The 25,477-nt window shown below is 38.5% G+C and overlaps 1 protein-coding gene across 1 annotated transcript in view; it reads left to right on the top strand.

The window, feature by feature from the left end:
- The window catches only part of Ccdc141 (coiled-coil domain containing 141), a 156,936-nt gene that overhangs the window by 36,512 nt on the left and 94,947 nt on the right, over positions 1 to 25,477 (top strand). The window contains exons 3-6 of the mRNA XM_027420097.2: positions 2,836 to 3,027; positions 6,998 to 7,106; positions 10,877 to 11,130; positions 25,051 to 25,167. Of these exons, the coding sequence (XP_027275898.1) occupies positions 2,836 to 3,027; positions 6,998 to 7,106; positions 10,877 to 11,130; positions 25,051 to 25,167 (672 nt within the window). The remainder of the gene's footprint in view (positions 1 to 2,835; positions 3,028 to 6,997; positions 7,107 to 10,876; positions 11,131 to 25,050; positions 25,168 to 25,477) is intronic.

A 25,477-nucleotide genomic window follows, 5' to 3' on the forward strand; every position in this document is an offset into this window, starting at 1 on the left:
GTGTGTGTGTTTTGTTGTTGTTCAAAAGAGACTATCTTTATGCATGAAAAAATAGAATTCCCTCAAAATTTTTTTCATGTGGGATTTTGTGTCCACAGCATAAGAAATCAGTAATTTTGTTAATGAATATTAAGATAGAAAGGTGGAAATATCAGGGAACATTCCTATAGTATTACACATTAAGGAAAGTTGTCTGTATGCTGTTTTCCAAACTGAACAATATACCAATCAAATTATCTCACCATTTATTTGCAATAGACTCCCTAACTGTTGTAATTCCCTCGGGAAGTATATCATTACCCTTTGTGGTTATGAGATGTATTTTTGTGATGTGTCTGTGGTGCTTCCTGGTAGCTTAACTCCATCCTTTCCTCCAACTTTCTTAGTATTCTTGCATCCAATTCTAAACCACACTGTATCTTCCTAGCTCTTGTGTTTCCAGATAGTCTCTCCCATTTCCTGAGAGGCTTTCTGATTTCCTTATCAGAAAGTTGAACTTCTTCAGTTCAACTCTATGTAGCCACCATCCTCTTACCTCCCACCAGGACCACAAACCTGGAGAGCAGAGTGGTTTCTTGTGATGGACCCTGATCACCAAATATTATCACCTAATATAATGCCTGTTAATGCTGTCGATATCCCAGCCCACTTCTTTCCTTATACTTCTACTGCATTGTTCTCAAACTATGCTTCCTAGATCCCTGGGAATCCATAAATGTAGTCTCAGAGAGACTTTTTGATGCTTTTCCTAAAATACTATAAGCTGATGCGTTTCAATGCTCCCACATGGATTTGTGCTTCAGTTTCACAATGGAGCAATGGGACAGCAAATCTTGATGTGTTAGAAGGTGGTTTCTCATACTGAGAGTCCTGAGTTCTCTAAATTAAAAACCATTGCTCTGCAGTATGGAGATAGGCTGCACAAACAGCCCCTCCCACAGCTCAGCTTGATCTTCACTTGCTTGCTGTGACTCCCATACCAGGGCACATGATGGGAATTGTATAGCACAAAAAGTTCCTGTTCTGGGAGTTAGTAGACACTGCAGGTGAGTCAAGAGCAAATTGAAATATATTATCATCAATTGGTGCAAGTCTTCTAGGGAACAGCTTAGTACCTATATCAAGAGACTTGAAATGTTGGTGGCCACTAAATCTACCCACTATTAAGAACTTAGCTTTTGAAGAAACAAGAGCAAGCCACAAGGTTATAGACAAGGAATTAGAGGTTAGACAGAGTGAAGATTATATTAACCCAACACTATTAGCAGTAGCTAAATATGGAAAACAGATTTGGAGTCTAATAATATGAGAATAACAAATAAATCATGGCATTGCATGTGATGTGTATTTGCAGCTGAAAAATATTTTCCTACTGTTTTCTGTTAAAGGTCAGAGAGTAACATTATATATTTTATTCTGTTTAAGAGTCTTGTGGTGGATACTTTAGGCTTTGTAGATGGTATTACTCCATTAATTACAATTATCTAAGCTCTGCTTTTGTGATGTGAAAACAGCCATAGATACAGAAATGAGCTTGGCTGAATTCCAGTAGAACTTTATGGACATTGAACTTCAGCTATGCATATTTTTTAAAATATTGAAATATATCTTAAAACATTTTCTTTTAAAAATCATTCTTGGTAATTTCATTCACAAATTCAATGTATTTTTGCCATATCTACCTCCAGTTCTCTCATCCAACCCTTCCCTCTTCCACCTTTGTGTCTTTGTTCTTTATTATAACCCACTGGGTCCACTTAGCAGCATGTAGTAGTCTTCTCAGATTCTGGGCAGTAGTATAACACTGTCATAAGTTGAGGAATATCTGTATGTTACTTTTATAATCAGAAGAAACAGTATTTTTTGATTGTAAGGCTGAGCTATCTATCCAGGCAAGAAGAAACTTATAATGGCTATATACTTGAAAGTAGTCTTAAAAGGTTAAGGCCCTAAATTCATTCAGGAGAGACAGTTGAGGGTCAGGGAAGACCCACAATGCCAATGTCTTGACCAATGGGGAAAACTGTTCAGACAAGTGAGTCATGGGAGGAACAAGGAGAGGCATGTGATTAGAAAGGAGAGAATTCTAGGCTGAGTCATGGATGATTATCTGTACAGAAGAGTATGACAGAGCAAGTGGAAAGACTAGAAGTAAAATCATGTACTGAGACCTGATTTGTTGTGCTCAGACTGAATTTTATCTGCAAATCAGTCAGAAAGTTTTGCAAGTTGCTGGGTGGCAGGATCCTACTTTTGAGTTAGAAAGATCAACATGGTATTTATTACCTTACCACACAGAAGGGCTTAGGTAGTGAAGAGCCTGGAGCAGGAGCATGACTACAAACAAGCAAGGAAGCCAAGATGAGAGGTGGAAGCAGAGAGAAGAGGTTTGAGCAGTGGGCTATGTGACTGACTAGATCTTTGAATTGAAGGGAGTTAGGATGGAGGAGGGGGAATGAAGGATATCTTTATGAAGCTGTTCCAGGTAGTCAGGTGAGCAGTAGACCAGGTAAAGATGGTTTTAGGAGATTCAGACTGTTTGAGTTTGAGGAAGTTGCTGGATGTTTTGGTGAAGATTTTCAGAAGAATTTAAAAATCAGGGGGAAAAAAATCTATAGAGCATGTTTGTAGGTATAAGACCAGAAACTTTCACCTGGAAGCTGGAGGGAATAATGAACCTATACATCAAATATGATTTGTGTTTATGAGTTATAAATTATCTTCTAGACTTCTTGGATCACATAGTTTCAGGCATCTTTGTGTTTAAAATGGGGTGCTTTGTTTTCACACCGGATGACACAATGACTGTACCTTTTTTTGTTCTCCTGGACTTAGGCCTTGGAAGATCGTGTGTGGGAACTCTTACAGGAAGCAGACAGGACAGCGGAAGCTAACAAGGCTCAAGGTCAGGTGTACGATGCCATGGCCCAGACTCTGGGTGAAGCATGGGCAACCCTGGTCTCCATGCTTGAAAAGAGAAGGGAGCTCCTTGGGCTGACATCTGAGTTTTTTGAAAGTGCTTTGGAGGTTGGTGTTTCAAAAAAATGTTTGCTTCTCCAAATCAATGCAAATAACTAGCACACTCTAAAATGTTTGACTTCCTAAAACACATGTTGTGTGCATGTTCAAAATGGCAGAATGAACATGATATATGTAATGCATTTAGTATTATTTTGAAAAAATAAAATTAATATTTTAAATATAGATCATTGGTCATATAAATATAGATAGTTAAGTGAAAAAGTGAAACTCTTACTCATGTCACTTTGATACAGTTTCCTATTTAGAAGATAGTAATATAGTCATAGAATCTTATGACTCTTATGTGTAGTTAGTAGGGAATGCTGAAAAGGATTGTATTGACTAAAAGTAGAGGATAAAATTTCTTCTGCTCACTTTGGGAGCCCATCCCACATGGAGGAATCTCTCTGAGCCTAGACACACAGAATGGACCTAGGTCCTATCCTAAAGGATGTGACAGACTTGGAAGACCCCCTATGGAGGGCCTCACCCTCCCTGGGGAGCATAAAGGGTATGGAATAGGTAGGGTGTTAGTTGGGGGCGTTAGGGCAGGAGGGGAGGGAGAGGGAATTGGAATTGACATGCAGACAATCTTGTTTCTAATTCAAATAAAAAAATTTCTACTGCTCACTTGAAAAATCAATTACAAAACATTTCATAGAATGTTTGACTCAGAAACATGACATTTTATGTAGTATTTTCTTAAGTAATGTAGGTGAATTTCTATAGTTTAAACCTATTAAAATGCAAGTAAAGAAAGAAAAAGGCCCTGAACTTCAAATTGTTTACTGCTCTAATTGGCAGCATGAACCTGGGACATTAGGGCCTAAAATGAGGTAGACTAAGGTCTCACACAATAGTCAACTTTACTCAGAGCATCAGTTTATACTCTGAGGGTCACTGAATAAAGTGTATAATCACAAGGACAAGCTACACATGTTTTCCATTGAGCCATATGGATGACAGCTGAAGTAAACTCCATCCTCTCCACTACACCTGGGAGTAGCAGAAAACACACTCCAGGAACAATTCTGCATTCAGAAGAAACTGAGGTTCCCATATTTACATCCTGTTTTCTTGGAGTTTTTTCACAAGTACTCCGAACTCTCACACAACTCTATTCTAGGACTGTGTTCTGACACAGATGAATGACCATTGCATTCCTTCTGTAATTTTTCTTTAGTTTACTTTTTATTTATTTATTTTTATTTTATTTATTTATTTATTTATTTATTTTTATTTTTCCTTTTTTTCTTTTTGGAAGTTTTTGATTTCAAAATGTGAGACCCCCAATTTTTTCCCAAAAGATGTGCATTTTGTGTAAGACATTTATTGGAAATTTCACATTTTAACTCCAGTGGCAGCATGGTCTTGCTGATGATAAATGCTACTTCATCATGATAAATCACTAGCATTGAAAACCATGACATTCTTAGAAGGGAAATTCAGGAGTTAAATCCATAATAATGAAAGCAAGAAGATTAGTAACAGAACATAAAACTTGAGGGGGACAATCTCATGGGCCATGAACTCTAGAAGAGGAACAAAACCCTCACCGTAGCTTTCAAGGTTCACACACTACAGCTTGACACCAAAGCTCTGCTCATTTTATAGACTGTCTTGGGTGTGGGGCATTCCTTATATGATCTCCTTTCTTGAAAGAAGAAATAAGACAGCTGAAATACACTCACAGAAGCCGAATTATATCCCTAGCTGATTCATCACATCTTAGTAGAAGGGTTATAAGTGTCACTGTCTTTAAAACTCAGCGCTCCTGAGCACAGCAAATTATCTTTTCCCGACATTAGGCTCAATATTTGTTTCTCAGTGGGTTTTAGTGTTAATGCTAGTTAATTTTCTCTGTGATGTGGAAATTGCTTCCAGATATTGCAAGGAGTAGAAAGAAATACTAAGCCAAACCAGATCAACGAGGCACTCTTATCCATACAGTTGAGTGAGCTTTTATTGGATCTAGGGAGATGACCAAATATGTCTGTATTATCCTGCTTCCCATTCCATGAACTGCTCACACTGAGCAGAAACAGAGTCCTACAGAATCTGCAGGCTGATTCTCTTTGGCAAATCAGTTTTCAGCAATGCAAAAAAAAGATGAAATTAATTTTAACTCTGTTTAAATTCACATTGCCATTTCTACTCTGTACAAACTTCAGAAAGATGTAAGTTTTAGATGGGGAAAAAATCTACAAGGTAAGAGTTAATAAATCAAGGAATTTTTAAAGCTTCTTGTTTACAGTTGAAACAATTTTGTGTGTAAGAATCTGAAATAGAGATAGTAACTATGCTATGGCTGTAAACTTTTGTAATGGTCTATTGGAGAACAACAAATAACTTATGGGCTTTTTCTCTTGAAGAGTCTCTTGGAATAATATCTTTAAAAATCAGTTATTAGAACCTGATGAAGGAGAGATGCAAACACTTTTGTGCATGTAATCCCCTATGACTAGCCATGCCAGACTTCTTTGGGGTTCTAAGAGAAGTTATGATGGGCTTGGTGGTGGTTATTAAAGGATAGCATCTGACTCCCAGGCTTCACTGCCATGTGAAGGTCTTCTCAGACACTGCTGCAATTTGGGAACAATACAGCTGAATGACAGTGGCCATTAGCTTGTCCTACAAGATGGCAGAGGCCTCCTGTGCTTCTCAAAGGGGGCCAAAGGGGGCATACTCACCAGCCCTTTTTTATCATTCCATACCACTTAGAACTGCATTTTCTGCAGCTGTCGCAGTAATCAAATTATAATACACCCTCTTAGTCAATGGATTTCATAAAGTATTAGCAATCACCAAATTCAAAGATGATTTTTGTTTTAGAAAAGCGAAACAGGAAGTCAAGTGTAGTCGGAGGCTTCTTTGTCTTTCTCATGGATACTTTGCCTTTATTGTTTTATTCTAAACCAAACCAAAAGGTGAACATTTTACTGGGCTGTTTATAAACTATGATAACCCCCACTGAACCTTGATGTAAAAACATATCAGCTATCTGCTACTATAAGGACACTGTAATAGAATATTTTACTATGCTTTGCCCCCACTGGGGATTTTATTCTGACTTCAAATAACTTTTCATCTCAAATCTACTTTAAGGAAACATTTTAAAAATAAAATTGATCATATTGGTCATCATTGGTGTGCTATATTGTTACACATCCTCCTTTGAAAAGGAGAAATGTTCCAGTTTTCATTTCTGCTTTAGAATTTTATTTATACAAATGAGACACAAATGCTATTGACACAACTTCAATTAAAGTTGCCAGTTGAAGTTTCAAAAGCTAAAGCTTGCCTCTTCTCTCTCATCCCCAATCACATTACGTCTTACAAGATTAACAAAATTGGTATATTTAGTTTTAGAACCCATTTCTTTCCCCTTTACATGAGTGTGTATGTATGTGCGTGCACATGTACGCCTGAGCATGTTTTCTTCGCTGGCATTATTATGCTGTTATTCAGAAACTTCAATATACTATGTCTAAGTTTAAACACACAGGAAAATATCACTATATTTAATTAGATTTTCTCTAAGTTAAATTTACTTGGGATTTTACAGATTATTATTTATCCAACCTTTTGTTGATGTTTGTCAGCAACTTTTCTGGCTGTTCTCGGAGCAACTAGAGTATTGATAGTTACTGAGTTTAAGGCTGTAGGGAAGATATAATCTATATAAAATAATTTTAGCTGAAAACTTACTAGATATTTCAACATAAACAAGATGGTTTAGTTTAGCAAACATAATGTAATGTTTTTTAGTTACAAAATAAAAAAATGGAGGAGAAACCATGGCATTTTTATAATGTTAGTGCATGTGAATACATGATTACCATCCTAGATTAGAACATGCCAACGTGCATGTTCCCAACTCTTAAATTGAGTCAGCTAGGTCATTTATGCATGAGAAAAACTATAGATATAACGAAGTGTTTTTATCATTTCATGTCTTTCCCTATATTTTTTGTAGTTCGCTATAAAAATAGACCAAGCTGAAGCCTTTCTGCAGAATCCTCATGAATTTGAGAGCGCGGAGGCCTTACAGTCACTTCTTCAGCTTCATGACCGCCATACCAAAGGCAAGAAATGCTTATTGATTCTTATGAATGGCAGTATTTGGAGATTTTCTGCTGTTATATTTTAGTTTGTTTAAAAAAAAAGATAAACAAAGCTTTGCTTTTGGCCATCTTCTTGAAGGAAGCACTATTTGCAAATACGCTAGGGGAAGGTGGAGAACCTGTGGGAAGTTAGCTGTAGGTGTTATAGATCTTCATCCATGAGGACAGAGGCTGCTTCTCTCCTGCTCACCCTTCCATCCCCAGCATCCAGTATCTCACAAGGTGTGCAGTACTACAGACCCTTAAGCTACACTCACTGGTTGAATTCAGTGTTCCATCTAAGGGTAGATAAACCAACCTTTAAATATCAAACAGGAGTAAGGAATACGCTTTCATCATTACAGTGAAAAAGAATGAGAACATTTTTCTAGATAAAAGTCCAGTAAAATATTATGCAGAATATTTCCAATACTCTCAGAGTACCTAGTAGCAATGATTGAATTATTAAAGCATAGTTTATATGCCAGGTCTTCACCACAAGAATCTGGGACTGGCCCAACTGGTATATGGAAGGTGTCATCTGTGAAAATAATGCCAATAAGTGGGTGGGGGAAGGTTCCTTCTTTTCTTTGTAATATATTGTTTAATCTTAACTTGGTCTGAGTAAAATGGCTTTGTCACAAATTTTGATATTTTGTTTTATTTTGGTTTTTACAAAGACTCTATGTAGCCTTTGTCACTTTTAAATTGACTTTGATCCCCCAAAAGTTTGACCATGCTAGAAAAGTAGAACAGGTATAAAGCAGGAAAGTGCCCTTTTAAAGACACACACACACACACACACACACACACACACACACACAACACACACACACACACACACTTTATATTGCTCTCTAAAATCTCTGTAAAACAGTTCTTTATTATTAATTGCTTGCTACAAGTTTCCCAAAACGAAGTGATTAATAGCAGTCTTTCCAGTGTTAGTTTTTATGGCAGCCTACCAAATGTATAGATATATTTTCCCTGATGACTTATTGGTCACACCTGTCACTGTAATAGTAGACTCAGCATTAAAGCATCTGCTGGCTGTTTTGACATGGCAACAGTTATCTAGCTGGGTCCCCTGGGACTGAGCTGAATCACTTAACATTCCTGGTATGGGGCTGCAAGAGAGTTCTGTGGCCTTGGTGGGTTCTATGATCTCAACTCAATCTCACCCAGCCAATGTGATCATCACACAGCAACTTCACTCATGGAGTTTTACCCTGTGGAAGTTGGGACTGCCCCATGAATATTTGGAGCTGGAAGAGGAGACAGTGTTCAATATTCCTCCTTCTGCTTCTGCTGGCTTCTTCAAATTTAACAAGATCTGTGGCACAATGAGCCACAGATGCACACTGCTTTTATAAGGAAGCCTGAGGCTATTCTGTCCTGGAATACAGCTGACAACAGAGCCATGCCTTACTTTTCAGTTATAATCTTTGAGAGTCTACTGAGCCTCCTCTTGGGTTGTCAAGATAGATAAAATGCTAGCTGAATACAGGAAGCATACTTTGTCTTTGGTGGCATGAATCTTGGGATATTTTTAAGCCTCTCTGTGTGATACTTGAAGGATTGTAGGGGGCAGTGATCAGAAAAACTGGATCCTAATGAGTAATGCCCAATGGTAGCTTCAAGAGCTTTGTTTTTATAAAATGGGAGTTATACTAATCAGCCGATTAGTGGGATGTGGTTAAGATGATGTGATTTGAAGTGCATATTAATGGATGAAATTTCTGATTGCTAGTCAAGGGTTTTGTATCTATCATCATCACTAAATTAAGGGAATAAAATATGAGTTAGCAGTTCTAATAAATTTCTGAGTTGTTGAGCAGTTGAGTGGTACAAAAATGAATGTCATGGTGACAAAATCTACCTAGAAGCTATTATGAAACTTATCCCCAATTGTTGCTTTGCTTCTTTAGCTTCATCTGTGTGACCACTGTGTTTCATGGCTTAGGTAAGAACAGTGTAACTGGTTGAGGTTTCTGCCTTCCAGAATTTTCCACCAGAGTATAATGCCTTAGATAGCTGAAGATTAACATAACCTTAACTGTCTTCTCTCCTTTTGCACTAACCTTGGCTTGTTAGTCTTTTTCCTGAAAACAGTTTCCTGATTACTTTCCAATCTTTTCTTTTGAATTCAATGACATAGAACAGTGTTTCTGAAACAGCTCCTGGTAATGAAGCAAGGATCATGTCATTATATTGCACCAGGGTTAGTAGCAAGGGCAGTTATTAACCAAATAAGCACACAAAGCTGTAATATTATAGCCAAGATAAGAGTTATGAATGCGAGTAATGTTGTACTATGAAAATGCTTAATTGACATGTTAGTTCAGTTAATCCTGTAGGGAACTGACAGCTGAAATGTGAGTTAGAGGTAGAGATAAAGGGAATTGAAGTGAATGCATTCTTGACAGAGGAAATGAGACAGAATAGGGATGCAGGAGAAAGTATAGGTGTATGAAGAATTTACAGAGGTAAGGTTGAGAATTTTCGAAAAGGAAGATGGAAATTAGGTCATGCCTGATGTGATAATCTACTTTAGAGAATCTAAGCCTTCATCTTAAGGCAAGAAAGCCATTGTTGAGAGAGGAAAAGTGGGAGGGTGATACACAGTAAGGAAAAGGGAAATGGAGGGGGGTAGAAACTGTAGAGGAAGACGGAGAAGGAGAGACAAAGTACTGGATATGTCTCCTGGGAGTCCTGGACAAATTCCTGTTCATCTTAGACAGGGCACTGATGATAGACTAAAGAAAATATTCCTACATTTAGATTGTTGAAACAGCAAGTCTACTGGGGTTACTTATAGGAGCATGGATGGCTCAAAAGCAGCAGTATCTCTTAAGAGCCCACCCAAGCATGGGTGAAAACTCATAAAATATGCTTTCCCAGAGCTTTCTGCAGTTTGCAGGAAGATGTCTTGAGAAGACTCATTCCACAATTGTCTGTGGCTCATATAATTCTAGGTAGGGAGGAGACTGCGGATCTTAACAACTTTAGAGTTCTTGGGTCTTGTAAGTTTAGTGAGCTTCCTGGACCTCATAAGTAATTTAGTTTCCTGAGTCTTAGGAGCCCTCTTCCTCCCTTTAGAAAGGAATGTTTCAATTTGGGGTAAGTAGCACATACCACAGGTATGTTTACAAAGGTCTCAATTGGTAAATGTGAAGATGGTTGAGTGGGTTAGAGAGGATGCTGTCAAGAGAGGGCTGCACAAGTCCAGGCACCAAGTGACACTTGCATCATGGGATGGAGAGAAGTAGACAGTTGCCAGTAGTGGGAGGGGATTGTAAAATAAGCAAGTCACTGAAGGTGAGATAAAGGGGAGGGGTGTACCACAGGTGATTCCTGGTTCTATTCCTGTCTTTTGGAGAGTGGGCATACCCTTGACTGTTTCTCCAATTGATGCTGAATTATTGAAATTCAAACCATTGCTCTCAACTCCGACCTTTCAATACTCTTTCCCCCTGGTGGTTCTTGAGTTCTTAGGATTTGAATCCCCACTCTATAATATACAATACAATCACTACAGAGGATGTCAACTGGTGATCAATTTGACAGACACATGTGTTTGATTACATGGGATTAAAAAATAGAAATTGAGAAACATTTAAAATGTTTATACGTTTAAATTCTTTTTAATGTAGCTTATCATTAATATGTTATACATATAAATTATAAAAATAATGTAAATACAAGTACATAAATGCTCATTGCTACATATTTTCTTTTTAATTTTCTTCTAGAACTCTTAGAAAGATCTCTAGTCCTTTTAAACAAAAGTCAACAACTCACTGACTTCATAGAAAAATTCAAGTGTGATGGATCTAATGTGAATTCTGAGCTGATTCAAGGCGCTCAAAGTAGCTGTTTGAAGATCGACAGCCTCCTTGAACTTCTACAAGACAGGAGAAGGCAGTTGGACAAGTACTTGCAGCAACAGCGGCAAGAACTGGCTCAGGTTTTACAGTTATGTCTGTGGGACCAACAAGAAAACCAGGTAACACAGACGGGCATCAGATGAAGTCTTGGACTTGGTCAGTTATAAGGACTAGTAATGTTCTAGAATGGCATCATCATAATTGCCATGGTTGAATCTGGTAATGGTTAACCTAAAAGCATTCTCCATTAACTATCATGTGGCTTTCTCAAGTAAGAATGCATATGAAAAATGAAGATTCCAGTTGCCTTTTCTTATAATATTGTATGCAGGAGCATGCCTGTGACATTTGAAAATAACGGTTCTATCATTGAATTTGCATTTTCCCTTCCAGATCATTACTTTGGGTCTTGTTTTTCCTTTACATTCTGAAATGTGAATTATGGTTTTCTGGGATGCTGGAAAGATGTGCTGAATTGTGCTACATTGCTGCTGATGTCATTTAAAACACTCTATAGCACAAAACAGAGACAGCATTCCTGGAAAAGTAGTCAGTGAGAAAAGGTAGAGCATAGGCTGGTGTCTGGATGTTCTTGGTTATAGGGATTTGGGACATCTTGGGTTTGCAGACTCAGTAAAGCTCATTATTCGGACTCTAGGCACATAATAATCACTTACATTAAAAATGGGAAGGGCCCAAACCAAATAGTTGGTATAGCTTCTGCAACGTTTCTGTTTTTCTCAATCCCACACTCACAGGTGTGTAGATTAAGTGGCAGGAAACCATATTGAGGCAGGCCTCCTGGTCAGGATGCATAGGAGAGGGATCTTTTCATGTTTCCCATTTCTCTGATGCAAACTGGAAGAAAGACATATAGCTGAAGCATATGTTTGTTCTTACTTCAAGCTGGAAAAAAAGACTTAATATATAACATTTTGATTTAGTTACTGAGTACCTACTATGTGTTGTGTCCTACTACAAGTGTTGTAGACGCACACAACACAAGTCAGCATCTCTTACCTTTATGAATTTTCTTCTGTTGTATTTCTCAGTCTTTGAACTAGTGATATTTGGTGGTATATAATTCTTGCTCTGGAAGAGGTTGCTTGGTGCATACTAGGAAGTAGAATTTCTGATGTTTACCACCCTATTTTGAGTAGAACACCCTTAGTTACTTAGGACATCTAAAATGTCACCAGAATTTGTCAAATGTACCCCAGTATGCAAAATCATTGTCACTTGAGAACTACTAGACTGTATGATGAGAAAGTCATGAAATAAATGATCAGTGACGAGTGCTATTTAAAAGTCCAATGATACATGAATATTGGCATGTATCGCTCTATTAATCAGGTAGGTCTCTTGCAGGAAGTGGCATGGATTGGAGACACCAGTGTAGACCCCTCCTGTCATATATTCTACTTGTGTTCTGTTGCCTCCTTCTCTGTCTTCTTCTTCTGGTATCTTCTGCCTGGGCTCTGCTGGCTCCTGCCTGCTTTGAATGATGTACCTGCCTCCTTCTCTTTTCCAGGTCCCATGTTTATCCCCATTCCACCTCACATATGTGTTACTTAATGTGCACCCATACAGTGTAATCGTCAGTGGTGATGGTGGTATACCTAGAGGTAATTCATACCCAGATGAGCATCCACTAAAAATTGTTTACTAAGTGAGTGTTCCTAGATTCTTGCCTTCCCCATCACAAGCAGGTCCATTATAGTGCATGCTCTTCCTTCCCTCTTCCCTCTTTCTCATTATTAGCTTACCCCCTCTGACATCCAATTTTCTCCTAATTCTGATTCTGGCACTATGTTCCCAGAGCGACTGTCTTTTTAAGGGAATTTCTCACTGATCTTTTTCTTCTTACATTCACAATTCAAATCCCTGATTCTGATGCTCCCCAAAACAGATGCCAAACTCTCCTTGTTCTAATATACAGGGAGTTGTTGCCCATTCAGCTTAACACAGCGACCTGTTCTCTCCAGAGAAAAGGCTCATCAAAGAGGATTTTCCCAAGTGCAGAGCAATTGCTCCAATAATGAAAACATAGCCATAGTAGGTTTTACTTATTGATTTTTGAGTTGGTAATTTTGCCTTCCTGGCTGCAAAACTAATCAGCCACTTGAATTCCTGCAGTTTAAAAAGATATCAGAATTCAAAAAATTCTAGATGACAATATTCTAGTTCATCTACATACTGAAGGAAAATGGAGATATCTTGACATCCTTGGGAAACTGAATTGTTTGGTGATGGCTAAAGTCAGGTTTTGTAGAAGGTTTCTGACTTGATGAATTCTGACTCAATGGAGTCTTTCCCTTTGTCCCTCCCTCTCTTCCTCCATCCCTTCCTCCTCTCTCCCTCCCTTTCTTCTTTACAAGAGTGAGGTACTTTTGGAGGTTGCTTTTGGAAAGAGACCATTCATCTTTTAGAGATAATGGAGAAATTAAGCAGAAAGTAGAGATTTACCTTGCACCCAACCATATAATCAGCATCCTCCAGCCAAAGAGGACTTTAGCTCCACTGATGTTCTTACATTAAGACATCATTGTCATCCAGGGTACTATACTCACTGGGGTCCAGTCTCAATGTTGTATATTGCGTAAGTGTGGACAGATGTATAATGGTGGGTCTTTGTCATTATAATTCCATGCAGAATAACTTGACTGCCCCTCAAGTCCTTTGTGCTCTACTCATTTATCCCTCCCTTCCCAGCCGTATACACTGATCTATTTTACCTAAATTTTCCTGTTGGAACCATACATTATGTAGATTTTCACACTAACTTACATTTCAACCCAAGTCATAAGCAATTAAGCTTCTTCCATATCTTTGCATGGCTTGATAGCTCATGCCTGTCTAGGGCTGACTAATATCCTATTGTCTACATATACAACTGCTTACTCATCCGTTCACTTGCTAAAGAGCATTTTAGTTGTTTCCAGGTTTTAGCAAGTGTGAATAAACAGCCGTGTGTAGGTTTTAGTGTCAAGTTACATTTCAGTTCATTTCAATAAATAACAAGGAGCATGTGTTGAACAGTGTGCTTAGAATATGTTTAACTGTCATCCAAAGTTAGTTGTGCATTCCACCAGCAATGAACAAGATTTCTATGTTCCATATCTCTGCCTGCAGTGGATTCTGTGTGTTCGATTCTGGCCTTTCCAGTAAGTGTATAGTAGTATTTCATTGTGGGGCCTTATCTTTAAACTGAGAATAATACAAATTCAGAGAGTTATTCTAACAACAAAATGCAACAACAGCATGCATAAACATATAATACAATATCCAGCATCTTCAGAGATGATTAATACATACTACTGTCTGTCCTTCTTGTGGTTAAACTAACATGAATTCCTTCCCCAGGTTTACTATTAGTGATCCTATACACTCTGGGGGACCCTGATTAACATTGTTGGATGCCTTATAGGCATGGTAATTACATATACATCCATGGAGATGATGATGGATCTTTCATTTGTACTCCACTCCTAACAGTCCTGAAACAATATAATTATTGCATAAGGATAAGCACTGTTTAAATATAACTCGTTGATGAGTAAGAGAGTCTTCGCCTTAAATGTAAAATTTAGACTTGTACACTGAAAACAGTCCATGGTGCATTTTCTCTGGCTAACTGTAGTGCAGCAGCAAGAGCAATTAATAAAAACCATTCTTTGTGCTTGCAAGAACACACATCCTAGGGCCAGGCTTCTGTATGGGTTTAATTTATGGTTCCACCATTTATCAACTGAGTAACTGAGCAGTTATTTAAATTCTCTGAAGCTCTGCTATCTCTAAAAATGTGTGTAATAATAGTAATTACCTCAAGCCTTATAAGGATGACCAAGTGAGTTTTTATATGTCAAGTACCAGGCACATAGTGATTGCTGTATCAGAGCAACACTTTTTGTCATTTTACCCAAGAGGGAGAATGTAGGCCCAACATATTACCTCCACTACCCAGAGAAAGTAAGGATTGGTCTTGGATTGAAGGCTAAACTTGTTACTTATTTTGGACTCATAAAGGTACAGTCAAATAAGCCACTTTTATCATCTTACTAGCCATACATATTCATGGGCACTCAATTACATTTTTCAAGACAGTATTTTCTTAGCTTGTTATGTAATCATTCTTATTTGTTGGAAATGTGGGACCACAGTTCTCTCAGATGATTACTGTAAGCACTGTGGCATATGCTCTGCCACTTTTGGACTTTTATTCTAGTACGGGTCCAGGCATAGCCATGAACATTTTTTATTAAATATAGAAGAACGTAAGCAAAACTAAAGGAGCTCACCTGTATATGCTATATTGTAATAACGGCTTTTAAGACTTTGACCAAATCTTAGACATATCCTTGGGTTAAAAGTAGAATAAGAAATTTGATGAATCTTTGATAACGATTGTAATATAGTTTAAACAGTGTCTTATTGTCGAGGAGGTAGAGCCTCTTCAGTTTCTTGAAGATGTAAACAGCAATTAAGCATGCAGTGTCAACTGTTATATAAACAAGAGAATATTTTCAGCCTAACTAGACATTAACATAGCATAATTCTCTTATGAGATTTTAAGCTTTCTGGATGGTTCTTGGCTGATGCAGTGACATAATTGGCAGCATGGACACCAGCTTGAGAGATTGCTAGGAGTCATGGCCTAGGGTTGTGATATTCCTGTACAGTCTAGATAATAATCTCAGAACACGGTGGGCACACGTCCATTCTGTGCTTGTTTTATGTAGCACAAGGGCTATGGACAGATACATTAATAAAACAGCAGCTTTGTCGATCATTCTAACCACTTGAGAAAAAGAGAAACAGGTGAAGCATCAGGACAAAGACTATGGATAAGTGCTAATGTGGATGCCTGCACATCGGAGGCATCTTCTCCCCGGAGGACCATTTGAGACAATTGATACTTTTGTGACTCTCAGTGCCTGTGGCCTGATGCTTCTGAGAAGGTCAGTTAATTCTCGTTGGGGAAGGAAGTTAAATGATCGGCACATTAGCAGTTACAGATGTGCAATATTTACCAAGAACAGTAAATGAAAATCAACTGTTCTTCTGTCTTATTTGGGATGTGATCGTCTGGAAAGCATATTCGCAGAGTGGTCTTTCTTCACTATTGTTTTTTCATGTGTTAAGCAAACTGCCCTTTCCTCTCAGCCATAGCAGCATCTTAGTTTGCAGATAATATGCTTCATTAATGGAAATCAGAAGCAGCTTGGAGTATTTTGTGCATAATTAATTATCTTGGCAAGAAGATTTATGAATGTAATTTTTCTCAATTGTTCCAATCAGGCATAAGTGAGGCAAACAAATATATTAAAACTAAGTTATTCATGGCCTCTTTATGCAAGGCCCTGTCAAGGACATTTAAGAGAATTAAGACTGGGTCAGGCATTCTGTTTTTACTACCCAAGTTTCATGTATGTATGTATGTATGTATGTATGTATGTATGTATGTATGTATGTGTTTGCAAGGAGGGGAGAATAACAGAATTCACTGGGGAGGTTTTATGGTTCATAATTTGAGTAGAATACACACCATTATCAAATACTACATTCTCTGTCAACTGCACTTAAGATGGCATCAGAGATGACCTATAGAAGTGTAGCTCCAATCTGCAAAACTTTTTGTATGTGTGTGAATACAGGCTTTTGCTTGTCTGTGTGTTTTCTGGTACATGCTGCCATCTTCTCATTTACTTTGGAGTCTGCATGACTGACCAGCTTACATTAATATGAGATAGCACAAGAAAGGTTAAGAAGCTTTTTATTTTATTTTATTTTACTGTTTTTGGTTTTTCAAGACAGGGTTTCTCTGTGTAGCTTTGGGCTTTTTAGTTTTTAAGTCCTTCTTTAAATGTAGCTTTTGGATGCTGTCTGCTATAAGGCAAAAGAGGAGTAGGGGAGCGTTATAATTAGCTTGGTGATTTTTCAATCCAGGAGTTTGTTCTAATAGCAGACATTAATAACAATCCATATGCAGTTTAAAACTTATCATAGAATTTTATTTTGACACATTAGCTGTGTCTAGACTTCTTTCTAAGGCATGCCAGCAGGAAATGCAGTCTCTTGATGCTTATAGGATATTCTTGCAATTCTGAAAGTAATAGACATATTCACTGGTTAGAATGCATGCTGATTGTCATTTCTTTCAGTGGCCCTGCAGCTCAAGGGCCACAGCACAGGGACTCTGGTACAGAGGGTATGTTTTCCTCTCCATGCTTTCACACTTACTACCAAGGTTAATGAGCAGTTAGTAGCCTCTGTGTCGTACTTTCCTTAGTGTAAAACAAGGCTAATGATGGTAGCCGTCTACTTGTCATAAAAATGAAGTCATACTTATGTATAATCTATAAATTCTTAGAACACAATTTGATATATAAATGTTTGATAAATCTTCACATGTTCACTATAGCACTGCAGGTTATTTTTGAGCTATATTAAGCATAGGCACAAAGCTGCACCTTAGCCAGATCCCAGCTAACCGCCTAAACTGCTAGATGAGTTAGCCTCTTCCAGTGTGCATGAGGACACATGTAGCTAGGTATCCAGCCTAGTTCAAGAATCAACCTACCCTGAGAAGCAGTTAAAAATCTACTTCTATTGCTGTGAGGAAACACCATGACCAAGGAAAACTTATAAAAGAAAGCCTTTAATTGGGAGCTTGCTTACAGTTTCAGAGGGTGAGTCTATGGCCATCATGGCGGGAATTGTGGCCATAGGCAGGAATAGTGCTAGAGTGGTAGTTGAGAGCTTACCCCTGATCCACAGGAACTAGAGGGGGCCTAGAGCGGGTCCTGGCCTATAATGATTGCTCCCTCTATTAAGGTATCTCTTTCCTTGCTCTCCTTCTCTGTTCTTCCATCAACTTGACCTTCTGGATCCCTCATGTTCTCCTCCCCCTGCCCCTTCTCCCCTCCTATTTTTCCTATCTCCCTCATGCCTCACCCCATGCTCCCAATTTACTCAGGAGATCTTGTCCCTTTGCCCTTCTAGGGAGGGTTCATGTATGTCTCTCTTAGGGACCTTTTTATTTTGTAGCTTCTCTGGGGTGGCAGATTGAAGGCTGGTTATCCTTGCTTTCCAGGGCTTGCTCAGTCTGCTTTCTTATAGCACCCAGGACCATTAGCCTAGGGATGGTACTACCCACAGTGGGCTGAGCCCTTCCCCATCAATCACTAATTAAGAAAATGCTCTACAGTCTTACTTGTAGCCCAATCATATGGAGACATTTTTTTTTTTTAATTGAGGTTCCCTCCTCTCAGATGATGACAGCTTGTGTCAAGTTGACATAAAGTATCCAGCACAGAGTGTAACTAAGTTGTATCTGGAATGCTGTGCCTTAGATACCTTTGACACAATGATTAATGTTGTATAGGTCTTTATCCCCTTTCTTGGCTAAAGAGTCTTTCCATTGCTCAGAATTTCCCCCATGATGAGCTAGAGGCAATATTGAAAAGAAATTAGGTCTAGAGACTTTTTATTCATTGGACTAAGCATTTTTCTGCTACCAAGTAGATGGAGTTGAAGAACCTACCTAAAAACAAAACAAAACAAATTGAAAACACAATTTTAGGGCAATGTACAACAGGAAGGGGTCCTTAGTGTCATTTTTGAGATACAGATGTGAAAAGATACCATATGCTAATATAAACAGAATAATCAAGTAGATGGCATTTTAGTTTTAATTTTAGATAGGGAGATTATCTGTGAAAACTTTTGTAAAGTAACCAGTTTTCCTGGTGTCAAACAGTCCAACTTTCTACCACCGATCAACAGATCCCCAGGATTTGATGATCTGGGGATATAATGATAGTTTCCTGCTGACTTCAGTAATTCAAGAAAGGTTTCCAAATTCTTCAAAAGAATGTGACTTTTGTCCTCCTCAAACCTGAAACTAGACTTCCAGATAGCAGGCCAATAATTGTATCAGTTCAAAAATGTGTCTAAAAATAGAAACTCAATATAAAATTTTAGCAATGTTGGAAGACAACATTGCAAAAATCTAGTTTTGAATTTTATAATCGGCTTCATTGTGATTCCACAATCAGGAACAATTGGGACAATGTGGTTGAGACTATCTCATTCTGCTGCATAGGCATGTTTTATTTATAGCCAAGGGAGAAAGTGACCTGTAGAAAATGCAGGTAACTTCTACAGAGATGTTTGGACTGACTGCCACTCATGTCTGTCTTATTTGAAGGTGGTTGAATGGTTGCCTTCTTGTGTCAGCCTGTTTGCACACCTAGTTATGATCCTCTAAATATGCAGAAGCCAGTTGAGACCAGATGACTGGACTTTGTAGCAATAATTTTTCAACTCCCAAGTCCTTTGGTGCAGAAGCAGCACTCTGGCTCTATCACCATTTCTAACATACACCACCGTGTGACAGGGCAGGTGGGTTTCTCTGGCTTTATCACCTCTTCTAACATACACCACACCTGATGGGGCAGGTATATTTCTCTGGCTCTAATCACCTCTTTTAACATATATCGTACCTGACAGGGCAGGTGGGTTTCTCTACTCTCATTATTGTCTCATTAAGTACAGAGCAAATTTGACCAGATTGCCTAATACAAGGCAATTGCTTTCTCTGCTATAAGTAAAAGAAAGAAAAGACTGTCAAAAATGCTTGGGCTGAGGAAGATTGAAAAAACTGATGCCCATTTTATTGTAGCTTCTCTGGGGTTTCAGATTGAAGGCTGGTTATCCTTGCTCTCCAAGGCTTGCTCAGTCTGCTTTCTTATAGCACCCAGGACCATTAGCCTAGGGATGTTACTACCCACAGTGGGTCATTTAAAAAAAATTCTTAACAGTAGCTGGTTCTGTGCCAAGAACTGTTCTGTACAAGGAAGAAAAAAAAAAAAAACAAAGTAATTTGAAGACATTATTATTTTTAAATGGCATTTCTGTTAAGATGGTTGGAATTTCTTTTTGCTAGCTCACCTCTCCTAAAATAGTTTTAAGTAAAGATAAAAAGTAAAACCTCATCTCAGTTTGTAGAACAAATTGCAGAGGAGAGAGATGTGGCTCATGGCAGTCAGTGCAGGGCTTCAGGCTTTCACAACCCTTCACCTTTTTCATTTCCAAACCTTTGACCTTCACAGAACATTTTCTGTTGTTTGTCCTCTGTGTTTTAGACTGTGAATTCTCAGTCTGTGTGCTTTCTGGCTGTCAGCTCTGCCCATGGCTGTCACATCCTCACTGCCCTCTGACAGCTTGACTCAGGCTTCTATTATCTTCTCTAACTGCAGTTTCTATGGAGCCCCCAGATGGTACTTTCATGTTAGAATCAGACCCTATGGCTCCAGCCCCACCCTACAGGTTTTTTTTCTAAGGATGCTCATAAGAATCCTTTGTTTCAGTAGAAGGAGGTGATGGGGAGGAAAGATAAGTACTGGATCAGAAAGCAGGAGTGAAACCATGGTCTTAACTGCTCCCAACTGAATTTCTTCTTTGCTGACTGCGTGAACTTGGGCAAATAAATGCCTTGCATTCTCATGTCTGTTTTTATCTTTTGCTGTCTCAATCACAGGAAGAGGGTGGAGATTGGCTGAGGTGTGTACAAGGTACATAGAGTAGTGCCTGATGCCTCTGGGAAGCTTACCACCCTCTTCTCTTACTTTCTTCATTTGTTGCTTTCAGTAGGAGTGGTTGGGAGAATGTTCAGTTAATAAAAAATAGCCCTCCCTTGTCCAAGGCTAGCAGGCACTTACAGCATTCTTCAACTTCCCTCTTAGTCTGGTTCATTCCTTCCTTCAACTCTTACACACCTTCAGTTCCCCACTGTAAAGAACCACACCTCTTCCAATCAAAGAAAGGAGAATTTTCTTCTAAGCCAATGAACACCTCTGCTGCTCCTGTGCTCCCTAAAGCCATCTTTCAATGCTTAACTGGTGAGCTCAACTTCTGCAGAAGGCTTCCTCACCCCTACCAGGAAGTTCCTAAATGTTTACTGATAACCTCACTTTACCCTTCTCCTGGCTCTGCTGTTTAAATTCTCCTTAGCTAAATCTGACTCAGTCTTCAAATTTACACTTAACAACTAAAGATATTTCAAACTCCCTTGACTAGGATAGCCAACTAAAGAAAAATATAATGCAGTGGATACATATGATTTTAAATATCTCAGTAGCCATTAGAGGAGTAAAAAAAGAGAGAGAGAAGTATTTAAGAAGTCACATAGCAGTAAAAAATAATATATATTGTTTAACTCATCATATCCAAATATAATTTTGATAGATAATGAACACAAAATTCCAAAGCAATATTTGCACTTTTTGTAATACCCAAAACACATGATTTCTGATATGCAATTTATATTCACAGTGCTTTTCAGGTAGGACTAACTATAGTCCAGCTAGTGGTGGTGGCTACTCTATTGGGCAGTGCAAGTCTACCTACTTGGTAGAACTGTTCTGTGACTCTTCTTTAACTTCTGAGATAATTCTTGATTTTCATTAACATCCCAGTTCTTCCTTCCTTCCTTCCCTCCTTCCTTCCTTCCTTCCTTCCTTCCTTCCTTCCTTCTTTCCTTCCTTCCTTTTGTATCTTTGTTTACCTGCTTCAGTTTCTCTTCACTTTCTGATGGCTGTCTCAGTCACCCAAAAGATCTGTCCTGTATATTCTCTGATTTCATCCTGCCTCCTCTAAGACATAGAAGCCATGACAACCAATAGCGTGATCATAAGTACATCAGCTGAGGACTGATGGTAGGGGCTGAGAAGGGTGAGGAATAGTTTTCATTTCTCCCTGTATCCTACTGATTGACACTCAGAACCAGTTTCCATTGTGTCCTGAGTGTTTTTTTTCTCTCTCTCTCTTTCTCCTTTCTCTCATGCCTCTTTTGTGGCACTATTCTGTAGAGGTGCCTATTGGCTGAACTCACCACTCAGGCTCTTTGGACAGCAACTGATGCAATTAAAAAGCTTATAAAAAGAACCCTTGGAATAGCTGTGCAGCTGTCTGTAGAAACGACTTGTGGGATGTAACAAACGATTGACTAAGCATCAGTGGATTCTCTTGTGGTTATTTAGGGTATCTTATTTTAGCCTGAGAAGGACGCTAAGCCTGATGTGTGTATCCCACAGCACAGGTGGTAAACCTGATATAGGAGGCTGATCTTGTGTCTGAATGCCTCATGATGAGCTGTAACATGCTAACAATGATCTGCTCACTTCAAACATTTATACCAACTTTGTTGTGTTTCTTCCTGAAATGCATCTGGTCAGAAAAAAATGTGTTGATCTAGAGGGCTGCATGTTTTGAAAGGCAGATATGTGATGGAAGATACTGAATATCACCGAAGTTTTCTACCTATGAGGCATTGCCCAGTAGGAATAGTAGCTTTTAAGGGTAGAAATAGTGTCGGGCAAATCTATAGGATGAAGTCAGTCAATACCATTTAAAAATCAAAACAAGTTGTTGCCCCAATGTGCACCTTTAATCCCTAGTACATTGGGAGCAGAGGCAGGCAGAGATCTGTGAGTTGGAAGCCCACCTGGTCTACATATCAGGCTCCAGGCCAACTAGAACTATATAGTAAGATGCTGTGTCAAAAAAATAAAAACCAAAACAAACAAAAACCAGCATCTCACTTATTCCTAGCTTTCATCATCTCTGGCATGTGTTGGATGACAAGTTTTTGACTCACAAATTAAATAGGATTATCTGAGGCTTCAGGCTTCTCACCTGTTTATGGAGATTAGTAGACACCTGTTTGCACCCATGTTCCTTCCATTCACTCAGCTTCCATATTAGCTGCCCCATGATAAAACATTCTTGAGATGTCTACTCCCACCCTGACATTAGCTAGGAATAGAAAACACTTACTCCCAGTACTTAACAACTGAATAGTCTCTGAGAGTTAGTTATATTCATGATCTCTTTGAAGAAAACCTGGGATCACCCCTCTAGTCACGACTATAAGCAGTTACTGGCACTGTCATGAAAAATTATTTTATAAAAAAGTAAAATAAAGCCGGGCGTTGGTGGCGCATGCCTTTAACCCCAGCACTCGGGAGGCAGAGGCAGGAGGATCTCTGTGAGTTCGAGGCCAGCCTGGTCTCCAGAATGAGTGCCAGGATAGGCTCCAAAGCTACACAGAGAAACCCTGTCTTGAAAATCCAGAAAAAAAATAAAATAAATTTTTTGTTCTTAATTAAGTGTCCTCTGTGTGTCCTTGTAAGCACATTGTAGTTATCATTTGTTCTAATTGGATACCAGAAAATGGCTTTAAGGAATTGTATATATATATATATATATATATATATATATATATATATATTACAATATGTATACATTTACAATATGTATATATTTAGAGTTCTTTAATAACATACTGTCTATTCTATGCTGGAAAATGTTGAGTTGGTTCAAGCCTTCTTCTCTGGAGATCAGCTTTGCCACATTAGCTCCTGGTAGTCCTGGGCACTTTGTTCCAGGTGAGCCTCTACCTCTGCCATCTGCAGTGTATGACGGACATTTTCAGCTTGGAACTTCAGACCTAACCACCTTTTCCTCAGCCTCCTGCTTCCTGGATTCCTTCCTGTTGCAGGAGTTGGAAGAAAGCCCATGGCTGTCATAGACAAGATAACAGGCTGCAGAAAGATACTGTATGAATCTTGGCTGTGCCCACCATTTTGAACAGGCTGCCAGTTTTTATTCTTGAGGTTTGGCAACAAATATCCCCCACACAACAAGGCTGAAAGACTATAGGTACATACGAATATGTACGCTGGGGCACAGCGGAAGAGCATGGATTTTGGAATGGTGTATACTTGGGGCAGGTCTCTGCTGCTTACCATCTGTCTCTGGATAAGCTGCTTCATCTCTCCAAATTCATTTACTTTTTCTCTACATTTGTATGATCATATTGCTCTTGTTATGGACTTACTGAGAGAAACAAAGATGATACTCTCAACCCAACTAGTAAAATATCTAGTTTATAGTGCAGTCTCTTAAAAACTAGTTATTATGGGATGATTCAGGGTACAGTACTAAATAGAAGCAGATCATGTAAATCTAGCTGTAATCCATTTAATGCATATGAGGGGCCTGTGTTCAGAAACCTTTGGTCAGAAGTCTCACATGAAGTTATGGTGTCTCTTAAAAATTGTCATCCCTGAAAATTCAACACTTCAGGGACTTGGTGGTAGAATGCTTCTTTTGTTTGTGTGGGACTCTCCCAAAGTTAATTAATAAAAACATTAAATTAAGAAAAATATTTATTTCTGTTTTCAAGTTCTATGATATTGGTTGTTTTGACACTGTGTGGCATGTGTCATGAATCAGCTGTTTATGAAATTGAGTCATATTCTTAGAAAGTCAGGAGAATTTTAACACATTTTCCATTTAGTTTCTCAATACAGATTTCTACCAGTGATAGCAAACAAAAATACTTTTGTATTTTCTTTATTTATGGTAGGAAATGCAATTTCTTTTTTCTTTTCTTTTTTTTTTTGGTTTTTTGAGACAGGGTTTCTCTGTGTAGCTTTGGAGCCTATCCTGGTACTCGCTCTGGAGACCAGGCTGGCCTCGAACTCACAGAGATCTGCCTGTCTCTGCCTCCCGAGTGCTGGGATTAAAGGCATACGCCACCAACGCCAAGCTGGAAATGTAATTTCATGTATGCTGTTCAATATCCACTGGGTCTATGTTACTATATTCAGATTCATGTCTATCTATAGAAAGAATGTTATATTTGAAAAGGAAGCATGATTTATGGACTGCATAGGAATGCATTGTTGCTTCTTTGAAGAATATTTGATCATTTTCCTCACTCCTTCTAATCCAGGTAGCTGCTAAGCTATCCCAATGCTTTTCTGGGATTATTTTGTCTTTTTTCTATTAAGCATTGGTAGGCTGAAATAAGGACATTAAAAACCTGGATGATATTAACTTCATAAATAAATTAGTTTTTGTAGAAAGAAATTGAAATACTTTGTTTTGAAATGTTGCAGAATTATATCTGAGTTTTAATACTCTGTCCAGATCGTCTAAGCACTGGCCCTTTCTTCTCACCTCTTTTCCAGGTCACTTGTTGGTTTCAGAAAACGATAAGAGATCTGCAGGAAGAGAGTCTAGGTTCGTCACTTTCTGACAACAAGGAGCTAATCCATAAGCATGAGGACCTGGTAGTCAGAGCTAAGGTAAGACACCTTAAGTAGAAAATGCAAACAGAGTTTCTCTCGAAATATGCTTGAATCAGCGATTTATAGAGGGACCAAAAGAAAGAACCATTCACTTTGAATAATCCACTAATTTCATAGAAACTATCATTAGAGAATTAGGTGATACCACTGCCCACTGATTTCTAGAATAACAGTAAGACAACAGCTTGTTGTTATTATTGTTTCTCTCTCTCTCTCTCTCTCTCTCTCTCTCTCTCTCTCTCACACCACACACACACACACACACACACACACACACACACCTCCAACATTACAGAAGAACTTTGGG

The sequence above is a fragment of the Cricetulus griseus genome, chromosome 6 (genome assembly GCF_003668045.3).
Source record: "Cricetulus griseus strain 17A/GY chromosome 6, alternate assembly CriGri-PICRH-1.0, whole genome shotgun sequence".
NCBI classification, from domain to species: Eukaryota; Metazoa; Chordata; class Mammalia; order Rodentia; family Cricetidae; genus Cricetulus; species Cricetulus griseus.